Source organism: Hydra vulgaris, chromosome 04 (genome assembly GCF_038396675.1).
Source record: "Hydra vulgaris chromosome 04, alternate assembly HydraT2T_AEP".
In the NCBI taxonomy this organism is placed as follows: domain Eukaryota; kingdom Metazoa; phylum Cnidaria; class Hydrozoa; order Anthoathecata; family Hydridae; genus Hydra; species Hydra vulgaris.
In genome coordinates, this window is record NC_088923.1 from 45,072,501 (window position 1) to 45,085,894 (window position 13,394).

The window sequence follows — 13,394 nt, forward strand, 5'->3', positions numbered from 1 at the left end:
CATTAAAGCTTTTAAACCAAAGTTTTTGATTTTTTTTTAAATAACCTTATATAATATGATAGTTTAATGAAAGTTTATTTGACAGTTTATTTGCAGCAAAGTTTTTATTTAAATTCTTGATGTTAAAATGATGATGATGATGTTAAATTAAAATGATGGTAGAACACAGTGTTCTATCTTGCTTATAATCCATAAAATATGTTGACTCTATCTATTATATGAATAGTTCTTATTCATCAGTTTAATTATATAAATTTATAATCAGCTTCAGGAAAATAAGAAGTTTTCAGAAGTCACATATATTGCCCATTAAACCGTATATAAAATTGAGTACAAATTTTAATTACATGGATAATTTAAAATAGCACAAAAAATTGCATAATTTGGGCATGAACCATATTAACTAAGTTTTAATTATTTATTATTGGACAATTTTCATCTCAAATAAATATCTCAAATTTTTTTAATGGAGCGGATGGGACAATGTATTTCATAAATGTAGCTTTCTTGTGTCTTTTAAATAATCCAGTATCATTAATATATTTATCTGTCTGTAATAACTTTTTAAATCTAGTTCACTAACAACAAGGCTGCAAGCAATCACTAATAACTGAGGAGTTTCTTGAAAACAAAGAATAGAGTTAAAGGATAAGGAAATGGTTGACAGATGACTTCAAAAGTTGTAGGTTGTATTGAGTAAGGAAAACATGAAGGTGGGAGAGAGTTCCAAAGGGTTGAAGTGCAAGGAAAGCAACTAGATGATTAAAAGTTTTTAGAGCATTCAAGGACAAATACAATAAAAAAATGCAATAATGTTGAATGGCAAGTCAAGTGAGAATGAGTTTTGATTGATAGAACTAGAGATAATAGTATTTATAAAAAAGAGAAAGAAGTGCAACTTTATGAAAATGAGAGAGAGACTCAAGCTTGGTTGATAAAGCAGGTCCAGCTATGTTTAGAATGTATTTTTAGATCTTGTCTAAAAGAGAAAGAGGATCATTAAAAGAACCAGCCCAAATATGAAAACAGTGTTCCATTAGGATTAATAAGAAATTTGTAGAGGTAAAGAATCGAATCATGACATAGGTAATGACAAGCAGGCTAAAAAGAAGCAACCTTAGCACGTGCTAACTTTGCAATCGATTATATATATGGTTTCCATGAGAGTTCAATAGTAAAGGATAATCCAAGAAGAGGTAAAGAAGAGGACTCAGCAAGAGGGTTTCCATTCATTAACATAGGAAAGTTAACAGTATTGTGATAGTTGTTTGCAGTAAATAACTGATTTTTGTTGCTTTAAATAGACTCTATAATCTAATGCAAAATCTTTTAGTATCAAATCAGCTAGCAAGTCAACTGAAGAACAAGAAGATATATAGAAAACTATATTGATTGGTGGACAAAATTTATAAGATTCAAGATAGGATGTTAGAAAAATTTGGATAAAAAACTCAAAGAATTAGCTAATAATAGAGAGAAGACTGATCGAAGAGGTCAGCATTTTTCAAGCTTTAATCAAACACTTATTGGGTGGTCAGAACCTATAAGAGAACAAGGAGAAACTAAACACAAGCTTGGGTCAGAGAGAAGACACAAATCAAGGAGTGAATTAAAGTTATTAGGGTTGTTTGGAAAACTAGCTACAAAGTTAATTAAGTCAGAGGTTGAGAAATAGTATAGGATTAAGTGCAAGCAGGGTCAATGGTGTTAGAGCCAAGCTATTCACTATGATGAGCAATAAAGTCACCAATATCAAAAATATTGGCTAAATATAGGTGCTAAGCGGAAGCACATAAAAGAATGGCCAGAGGATTCAAACCTGATTTTCTCGAGGAATAGGTGAATTAATGCATTAGTAAGCGCCCAAGCCAAACATCTAACTATTGGAGTCTTTGTGAATCAAGGATATCTATATTGAGATCTAAAAAAGGAATAGCCAAATAAAATTAGTCTTACAATTAGCAAGCAAGTCTGGTGAATTTTTCAAGAGGTGAGATTCAACTGATGGAAAGTTATTTCAAAGACCTTAAAAATTTGTAAACAATATTTTTTATTGAATTAATCAAATAGAAATAGTAATCATTTTATGTGGCTAAAAACTTCCATTCGTGAATTTTAACAAATTGTATGTATTCATGCATGTATGTATTTATGTATGTAAGTATGTATGTATGTATGTATGTATGTATGTATGTATGTATGTATGTATGTATGTATGTATGTATGTATGTATGTATGTATGTATGTATGTATGTATGTATGTATGTAAGCTTATATGTATGCATTAATGTAAGCTTTTATTAATTGTTTAAATTTATTTTTTATAGGGAAATTTATTTGAAATCAGAGTGCAAGAGTCAGGAAAAAAGTGCATTTCGGCTTATTAATGAAATACAGCTTGTCAGAGAAACATTATGGTTTTTTTAATTATTATTTAATTTTTATTTATATAAAACATTTTAACTTTCTATAAATAGCCAGATAAATTGTTTATTAAGTAATTTATCTTAATAAATACTAAATAATAAATATATATAGAAACTTCTATTTGTAACCTCTGGTCTGATGAATGTTGAATATGTAAAAATAATCAAAATACTAATATAATTTTTAGTAAAAGATTTTCAGTGAAAAAATTGTGGTTAAGAATTTTACTAAGATGACAAAAATTTGAAATTTAGAAGTGCAATAAATTATTATTGGGTGAATACAATGAATTGTGTTAAGTGTCAAATAAAAATGTTTTTGTTAATAGCCTGTTCTAGGATTTTAGTTTTTCTATTTAAATATTTATTTACAGTTTTTTTTACTTTGTTCAAGTTATTATTTGTTTTGAAAGTTTAAGCAAATAGGAAAGCCACACAAATAAAAGTATATATTTATATATGTTTCAAAATATATCTAAAAAAATTTCTTATAACAATATAATTCATATAAATTTACTATAAAAACAAAACAAATAAGACATTTTGAATAATTTATGTCTTTTCCTCTGAATCTGAACATTTAGAATAAAATTCAGATTACAAAGTTTATTAAAAGGCGAAGTTGAATTCAGTACCGAATTTGAAATATAAATTTGGCTTTCAGTTAAATTCAGTAACACTTTCAAAATTTCATTTAAATTTCAGTTAAATTTGAAAGTTATAATTCTTTTTTTCAAATAAAAAAGAAAAATAATAATAAAATATATTGCATGTTTAATGTATATTAATTTGTTTCTATGCGCATCAGCCTTGGTTCATAGTTCGTGTTTTGAAGTTAAAGAGTTGAAAGTTGTTAAAAAAAGAGTACCCTCCTTGACTAAAGTGGTTCACTCGGCCTTAGGAACATGAATTCAGTTATAAGCTAAAAAATAATAATTTTAGTTTATAAAAAAATAGTTATACAGCAGCCGTGGCGCAGTGGTTTAAGGGCTTACTTTAGAAGCAAGAGTTCTGAGGAAGTTCGAAGCAAGCTCTGGACATATATTGCGTCATCGGTAAGGAAGGATGCATGAACTTCCTAGTTAAATGCTTTTCCACGGAACACTGTAACAAGGCTGTTAGTTCGTCTTAAGACACCTTAAATATCTATTTGTTAAATTCAGTCTTTCAGTTGGGCTTTCATTTAAATTCGGGTCTTGAAAAAAAATCTTTGTGGGTCCTTATGCTAACTATTTGTTAAACTTGAGGATGAACATAAATATTCTTTAGTCAAGTTTGCTTTTAGAGCATTAGCAAATCACTTTCTATGAAATTCCAATATAATAATGTTCTGCAATTTGTATTTGCTTTGTTTTTAAATACCTCTGAACCTCAATTGTAGCAGATTTAGTTACATTCAAATAAAATCCATCATTTTTTTCATAATCTGATTCTTGTTCTACTACAACTGTGCCCTATATTAATTTTTCTGATTATTATTTGTACCCTATAAAATTTTCAAGTTTATATTATTTGTAAAATAATTCATTAGAACATAACTTTCACAAACAATTCAAAATCTTCAGATCAGAGAATAATCTCAACCTTTAATAGCAAAAGGGGCAAAAAATTTAAGTTATACACCATACACTTCCAAAGTTTTATGCTGTATGGCATTTATACATGGAGAATGAAAGTTGATGATTTCATTTACATTCATCTGGAAAGAAAAAACAATATGATGAACAATATGTATGAATAGTGTGACCTCAAAAAATAAGAAAAGAAGAAATGATCATGAACAGATATTGGGAATAGTATCTTGGAAGTTATTAGCCAATACCTTAATTTTTTTGACAACCAAAAAGTCATATTTATATGAAAAATATTTTTGCTATTTATTTTTTCTCATTTTAAGTATTTATATGAAAAATATTTTTGCTATTTATTTTTTCTCATTTTAAGTATTTATATGAAAAATATTTTTGCTATTTATTTTTTCTCATTTTAAGTATTTATGTTTTTGTCTGGATTTATTCCTTTTTTTGATTTTTGACTAAATTTCTATACATTAGCGCAATAATATTCTGATGTCAAATTAAGTTAATTTAGTAAATTATTCACACAAAAATTTAAAAAAAAGTTAAAGTCAAATTTTTTTAAATATTTTTTTTTTAGTATTTATTACCTATCATATTGTGTAAAGTTTTTTTTAAAAATAAACTATTAAATCCTTTGCTTTTTGAACGCACAACATATTAGGCCAAAAGGCAAAGTTTTAGAAATTTAATAACTTTATAATTAATCATAAGTAAGGTTTTCAAACATATAATCAAAACATCTCTTTGGTTTTGAAAACATATGCTCATGAGATCTGCATGTATGCTCATTTGAATCTTGGCATAACTTTGGAGGATGCAAATGGATAGTTTGGTTTAAAACACAAGAATCCGATTTCTCTAAAAGACGACGGATCACATCTGTAAATTGTGATGTCTTACGAGAGAGAAGTTTTAAATAGTTTCTAATATCTTTGTATTTTGCTTCTAGATCTTCCTCCGATAAGTTGCCAAGGTTATAGCCATCATTAAGACTTATTAACTCAGTTGAATGATGAAGGACTCAATTAAGAGTGTGGTTAATTTGTGCCCATGGCATATTTGTAATAATGTTAAGTGTAGCATTATTGCATAACTCCTGAAATTTGTCCATTTTAATTTTACGCTGACAAGAAACTATACAAAATATTATACTGATTTGAGAATCAAGTAGTAACTTGCTATCTTTGTACATAGGAGTGCATAGATCTTTTATGGTTGAAATTAGTTCTTCAGAAAAAATCTATGGTCTTGTGACCCTGTTGTAGATGTCTCTCTCTTCTCACCAGAGTTACAACACATATCTAATAGCAGTCCAGTATTTTCTTTTATTTTAGTAATAACCCTGTCTTTTGCATTATGTATTGGTTCACCAAGTGGTCCTGTTTTTGTAAATAAAAGTCTATAATCTATATGACACTGATAAAGTAGTTTTAAAAACCAGGTAGTGCTATTTATATATTAATGTGTAATACATATGCTTTTTTGAACAGATTTGGTTTGTGGTTATTTAGTCAGTCCTTTTCATGTGTCAAAATCTCCAGTTTTAGAAGGAATGATACCATCCTTCTCAACTAGCTTTTCGTACAGCATCCAAGTTTCTTCTGATGATCAATCAATCGGAAATCCTTCACTAACTCTCCTAATATCTGTCCATTTAGTAGTTTTTGTTATGCAAAGTATACAATCTGCACCTTCTAGTCCGCTTATGAGTTGTTTAAACTTTAAATCCTTCATTGTATCTTGAATATAAATTTTGACATTGATATAATTTTTGCCTAACATTTAACACTTCTCGTGGGTTATCAGTAGTTGGGACAATAAAATCTAGCAAATCTTAATTAGTTTCTGTTTCTCTTATCAAAAACACAGAACGTAATGATCTCAATGCATTTTGTGAATAATTTTGCCACAGAGTCGTAATTTTTCCATCTTGATGGCATATTAGTTTCAGAAGAATAAGACCGTATTGAAACATATTTAACTTGCTTTCAATCATCTCTTTTGATTTCATTGATACTTGTTGTCCTGCTTTACCATAACCATCCTTAAAACACATCTAATACTCATCGCCGTCTACTGGAATAAAAGAATCTTTAATTATATTCAAAACAGAATCAATTGTCATTTTTATAAGGTTTTTGTATTGAGCAGAAACACCTCTTCCAGTCAAAACATTACTAATTATAGGACGCAGTTTTTTTCTTCCTTCAAGCAATTCATTGGTTGTTGGAATATATATGCCTTTTGAAGAAAAAAGAAATCCTAATTTTCTCAATTGCTCTTTACTTAATGTAAGGGAATGCATTAAAGTAATGGATTCATCTTTGCTAAAGATATCTGTTGTTTTCACATGGTTTGTAAAAAAAGTATTTCCAATACGAACAATACTTTTATTGTTTTGGTTGTTAACTCTATATAAGAGGTAACCCAATAACTGCTTAACATGCAACTCTGGGCACTCATTAGTGATAAAGTTGTTTATATCATTGAGAAGTTCCTGTGCCCTCTCCTTTTTCATCTTATCACCCAGTTCTGTAAAAGATTTTCTTTGTTTTGAAAAACACTGTTCTGTTATGTAAGCATCCTCTACTTCATAAATAATATCTTTTGAAGCTTGTGAAAGTATAAATGCATATCCATTTTTCTTGAAATGTTTCTTTTCTAGGCGTTTATAACATTTCCATGTTTTTTCACACACATTTTCAAACTCCAGTGAATTAACTGATAGCTTAAAATTTTTATAAAATATTTCTTTAATGACTGAATTTGTTACTGAATTTGACTTATTAATTTTGTCAGCTTCAATAAACTGTGTGAATAAATCTATTCCTGTGATGCTTTTTTATTTTCCTCCATTACATTTATTTTTTATTTTACTTTACTTCTGCTGAAACAAACACAAAATCATATCAAGTAAACAAATAAAAATTAAAAATTTTTATATTTTTAACCAAAAATAAAATATTCACATATTTTAAGAAGAAAATAATAATTTTTACTGTTCAACTTTTTTAATCATGTAAATAAAAAAAAGTGCTAACTTGCCTAAGTTCCTCTTGAAATATTTGAAAAGAAGAAATCTTTAAAATGTTTGACACAGTAGAAAAAATCTAAGATTTAATGTGATTTTTTGTAAAAAACAACAACATAAATTTATAAGCCTTTAAAACTTAATTATACATAATTAAGTTTTGAAAGCTTTGAAAAAATAATTTATAAATAAATAACACATTTTTAGTTTATTTAATCAAAAATATATTCCATATCAAATTAAAAACAACTTTTACATTAGTGGTTTATCAATTTTCATTTTGGTAAATTTATTTTGAAACTAACCGAAATTACTAAACTTTTATAGATACACAATAAAATTGGAAATTCATCAACTTCAAAATTGCATATCATCACTTAGAAATTAGCTAGAAACATTATTTTGTAAGTTTATTCAGAAATTTATATAACTTTCTGAAGAATTAATTTTTACATGGATTGAATTAATTGTACAAGATACCTTCTTGAGCAATGTTGACTTTGAACATGGTTTGTATTAATTGCACAAGGTACAATAAATAATACAATTGACAGTACAATTAGTTGTACTGTGTTAAATAGAGTTGTCTTGATTCATAAGTTGTCTTAATTGTAAAAGTTAGTCTTGCAGGCCTTGTGATTCATAAAAAGTGCTTAATACATTAGGGTAATCAAAATTTTGACATCGTAAAATTCTTTTTATTTGCTTTTAATATTTATTGACATTAACTTTTTTGAAAAAAAACAACATATTTTATTAAATTACTGCATAACTAGTTTAATTTAATGATTAACTCAAAACAATGTAAAAATGTTAGTATGCAATGGTATTGAATGTTTACTTGTATTGTGGTTTAAAAAACTTGCTTATTGAACAATATATAATAGCTTTGTGCTAAAATTTAAAATAAATCAGGTTAAACCTAAGCATTACATTGTTAAATACGGAACATATATTTTGTACATAGCCTACCTTATTTTAAGCATACATGCATGTCAAGTGATAAAATTTGTCATTATATAGGAACCAATCAACTAAACTTTTCAAGAGTCAAGTTAGTTTTTTAAAGTTTTTTCAAGTTGATTGTCGCTGTATACTTATAAAGCTAATATTGTCAAAATAAATATTCACATGCTTGCTAGATTATTTTGCTTAGATATTATTTATTTTTTTATTTTTTATATTTCGTTTAATTATGACTTTTAAAATCAATAGAGAAGTTTTTCTTCTGTTGCTAAATATTTTGATTATTTTTATTTTTCAATAAAAAGTCGTAGTTTTATAAAAATTCAAACTTTTTTTTGCAATTTTTATCTGAATTTATTTTACTTGTAAATAATATATTAACATATTTTATGTATTTGAAGTTTCAACTTTTCTCACTAGGGTGTGTTGTTTTAAAAATGTTCATTTAAATACCATTAAAATAAACATTAACTACTTCATTAAAATACCCCCTAAAAATATTGATAAAGTTATTTAAATATTACTTAACAAAAAAAGCAAAACATAAATAGCATAGTGTAAAATAAAATTACTCTTCATGTATGTGAAATGCTTCATCAAAAAGTCTGGTATTAAACGAAGTTGACTTGAAAAATGAGTTGTATTAATTGTAAAAGATACTGTCTTAAACAAAGTTGACTTTTAAACATGGACTAAATTAATTGTTGATACTATCTTTGTTTTGGTGTTAATTAAAATATGAGATAGCTATGAAAAAAATGTCTAATGTATAAATGTTTAGTAAGGAACCTAAGAGGATAACAAACAAAAATATTGCACCTGTTGATGTTTTTAAATCAAATTTCACAAATCCACTTAGTTTTGTAACTTCTTGCATAGTTTGTTTAGTGTGCTTCACACATTTAAAATTTTTATCACATAGTGTAATTAAAAAGTAAATTTGAAAAGTATAAGTTATGCTTTATGTTTTTATAGTTGTGATTTATTTATATATAATTAATTAATTTATATATTTTGATTATTTTAATATATTACTAGTTATTGTTAATTAATATATAATTAATTATTATATAATATAAATAGTTGAATATTTTATATTTTGTATATACATTTATATTATATTTAGGATGATTCAAGGCATAAAAAATTTATACATTTATAACTACAAAGATGGAAAGTATCATGTTAACAAGAATATTGCTGTAACTCATCTAAGCCAGGTAAAAATTGTATCAACCAGAATTGTCATAAATATATTATTATACAGGTTAGTTTTTTTGTTTTTTTTAGTAATTCACCTCCCCAAAGCCAAAAAAGCCACTACAGATGAGGAGACTTCTTGTGATTATAACCCTCTCCCAACTCAATAACTCTGAAACACGAACTTTGATGAACAAGGCCGCTGCTTGAAGAAACAAGTTGAGTGCGGTACCACTAGAAACGTGGTGGGAATCGAACTTAGAACCTCTCACTTATAAAGCGAGCGCTCTACCACTACACCACTAGCGCATAAGTTATAAATTAATTTTGTTTAAATTATGAAGCTTAAATTATAAATTAATTTTGTTCATAAGTTTTTAGTGTGATAATTATTGGATATGTTTAGTAATAATTACTAATTTTATTTTGTTACTCAGTTGTTTTAACTGTTTAGAGCAAGGTTGCTTGCAATGTTGCTTGCAGCATTATTAAAATGATTGCATATAGATGCAACAGTGGTGTAATGATAGAGCAGTTGCATTGTAAGCAAGAAGTTCTGAATTTAATCCTCGCCACATCCCTCATAGTACTCTGCTCAAATTGTTTTTTTTTCACACAGTAGTCTTGTTTGTCAAAGCTTGTGTTTTGAAGTTAAAAGTAGGTGTTATGTCATTTGCATTTCAAGTTGCTAAAAAGAGTGTTTTGCAAACTTTTATTATCAATAAAAATTATCAATACATTATTATGCAAGTTTGTTAATATTAATTAAATTGATTTCAAACTATGATGTACTTGAGGTGTCTTTTTTTAATGAAATCTTTTAAGGAGCTCTAGCTATTTAAGACTTTGAAATAAGGAGCTCCAGCTATTTAAGACTTTGAAAACTTTTGGCTAATATGTATATAATCAATTTAAAGTTGATTTATTATCATATCAGCATGGTCTCTTTTAACAATTTAAAGTTAAATAAGGTGTCTATTTTAATGTGGCAACATCCATGATATTCTACGTACTTTGTTCTGATTGACTATGTATTTCATTAGATACAGATTTAACTCGTGATAATCAACTTTTATGGAGCATCAAAGGTAGCATATATGCAGAAGCTCATAAGTTCATTGTAAGTGAAATGTTTTAAGTGAACATATTATACTAATGGCTTTTATTGATGAAGATAACTCTGCTCTTATTCCAACTGTGGAATCTGGTAGTCCAAGGTCCAGTAGATTTTTGATGATTTATGTAGTAATGTTAAGTTTTATCATTTTCATGTTCAGAACTATTGTTTGTATAAGATTGTTTGCAATAGATTTTAGTTTTCACCAAGATGCAGGGATTATCTTTTTCTGAATATTTCCGGAATTCCGGTTTTTCCGTTTTAGTTTTTCCGGATATGCGAAATGTTTACCATGCATACAAGTTTAGGTGTATATTTTGTTACATATTTGTTTTTTAAACTTTTTCACCCATCACTCATACAAAAATGTTAAAAAGTTTGGAGAAAAAAATTTGAAACAACTCAGCTAAAAGCAAAATTAAGAGGATAATAAGGGAAAATATATTCTAGATTTTTTCCGAATATTTTACTAAAACAATTTTCCGGATTTTCAAAATATAACCTTGATGATCTATGAAGATGGTAGAGAAAAAGAAGCTAATTTTGTTGTTCAATAATTATATTATAATGCCTTACTATAAAAAACTCTAGATCAGATTCTTGATTATGGCCTGTCTAACAGTTTTACTATATTCAACATTTTTTTCAAAATGCCTTCAAAGTATTGAAAGTATTGGCAAAGATTTTTTATTTTTTTATAGTTTTTAGATTTTGCAAATTATAAGAAAAACAATCTTTAATTAAAACCTAAATTAACAACATTTATACATAACTTTACCATAAATTCTATAAAGACACTTCTAAGTACCTGTAAAATAGTTTTCTGTAAGGATAAAGTATATATATATATACACTGGCAAGCAAAAAAAAAGTGAACAGTACAATTTTTCAGTAAATTATGTATTATTAATCAATTAAAAATATAATACATAAAATATAACATATCGCTTATGTTAAATACATATACATACACATATATACGACTCATTTTGAAAAAAAAAATTAATATTTTGTGTGGCCACCACCATTTTTCATCACTTCATTTGATCGCACGGCATCAACTCAATTAAATTTGCTATCAAATGGTCAGGTATCGTAACCCAAACTTGTTTTATGGTTGCCCAAAGATCATCCAAAGATAAAATATTATTTTTAATGGACCTCTTTATCCATATAGTCCCACAAATTTTCAATGGGATTAAGGTCTTGACTTTGGGCAGGCCAATTTTCAAAAAGGAAGATATTGTTATCCTTGAGCCATTTTTTAACTTGTTTAGACGTATGGCAAGGAGCATTGTCATGTTGAAATTTAATTTCATCCTCTTCTAATTCTTCCAGTGTGGGCAGCAAAGATTTATGGCCTTTTTATGGCGTGCTGTAAGAAGAGGTACTTTTTTACATGGGCGTATTTTGAACCCCTGATCTTTAAGACGCCTCGAAATTGTCCATTGGCTAACCTTTTTATCATCAGAACACGTAAAAGTTTCTGCAATATGCGTCATAGTGGTTTTTCGACTTTTTAAAACATTCAATTTTAACTTGTGACAATCTCTTTTCGTCATTTTTCTTGGTCTGCCAGAACCTTTTTTTTTAGCTGTTGTTTTATTGTTTTTCTGATGTGAAAGTATCTTGTAAACTCCACCAACACTAATGTTTACACCTTGAGCTTTCATAATTTGAATAATTTGGCGTATCAATTTACCGGACGCACTCATTCCAACAATGATTCCTTTTTGTTCCATTGTTAAATGAGGTCCTCTGTGAAAGAAAAATGATAAAATTTTTAGAGTAATATATGAAGAAAATATTTATTTAATGATAAACTATGTATTCTAAATGAATTTTTTTTTTCATAAAAATCCAATAACATTAAAATTAAAAGGGATTTTTCATTTTAAATAAGTTTCATTTTAAAGAGGCATAAATAATAACCAAAATAAAAATAAATAAAAATTACCTTTTATTTGGAGACATTTTTTTCCTTTTATTTTTTATAATAATAATATAGCGATAATACGTCCTATTTCACCCACGCTCTAATATCAACTACAGATTTTGCTGACAACGTTCACTGTATTCATATCTAATGTTTAGAAGATTATTCATTTTTCTTTGACAGATAAACGTAAGTTCTTTGATAGTACGAACAAAAATAAACATGCTTGTATGAGTTTCAGAGTCCAGAGCTCTTTCATTTTATGCGTAAGCAGTCGCTGTTCACTTTTTTTTGCTCGCCAGTGTATATATATATATATATATATATACTTATATAGTTATCTGATGTCTTGTTTTTCAAAAAATTATAAGCAATAAGTTTGAAGGACTTCTAGACATTCTTCTTAAAACCCTTCTTTAAAACAAAAGTTCATGTATCTGTGGGGCAGTAAACACACATACCTTTATTTAGACATTACTCAACCTTCAGAAATTTTTTTTCAGGTATTTGAAAGCTTTACCATTTCATTGCCTTTACAAATTTTTTGCTGTCACAGCTATATATGCAATGTTGGTAACAATATCGCTAGTGGGATGTGTTGCATATACTGCTTTTAAATTTAGCTTTGAATCATTAGTAAAAATTCTCCACTTTCAGGTTTGCACTCAGTACTGATTAAATTCAATTTCAAAATACTGATTGAGTCAATTAATCAGTTAAGTTTCTATGGCAAACATGATATATTAAAATTTTAACATTTTCACTGGAGCACATTCCACTGGTTAGTCTTAAGGTCAGACTTTTTTGCATTATTTTTTTGACAAACTAGGTCACTGATCAGCATACTTAATTCATTCTGTGTAATCTTGTGTTGGACTGTTGAGTGTTTTAAATCCTCAACATCTCAGGAATAAAATCAGAATCTTGTGATATTGAAGATTTAGTTGCTTTAACTCTAGCAGATTACAGATAAAAGCTAGCTGATCAAGTTTGGGTTGTTCTTCATGAGATAGAGGCCGAGTTGCAGATGATTTATTGTTTACAATCCATTCTTTCTTCTTAGATCTTTGATACTGTATGGATATCACCATACAAAAACAGCAGACAGTGAAATGATTGGTTGGCTCTTTCCATATCA

The 13,394-nt window shown here is 27.4% G+C and overlaps 1 protein-coding gene across 1 annotated transcript in view; it reads left to right on the forward strand.

Annotated features, from left to right (window-relative positions):
* LOC101236816 (gamma-tubulin complex component 5) overlaps positions 1 to 13,394 on the forward strand; it is a 105,227-nt gene that overhangs the window by 39,578 nt on the left and 52,255 nt on the right. Inside the window, exons 10-11 of the mRNA XM_065796432.1 lie at positions 2,328 to 2,417; positions 9,130 to 9,223. Of these exons, the coding sequence (XP_065652504.1) occupies positions 2,328 to 2,417; positions 9,130 to 9,223 (184 nt within the window). The remainder of the gene's footprint in view (positions 1 to 2,327; positions 2,418 to 9,129; positions 9,224 to 13,394) is intronic.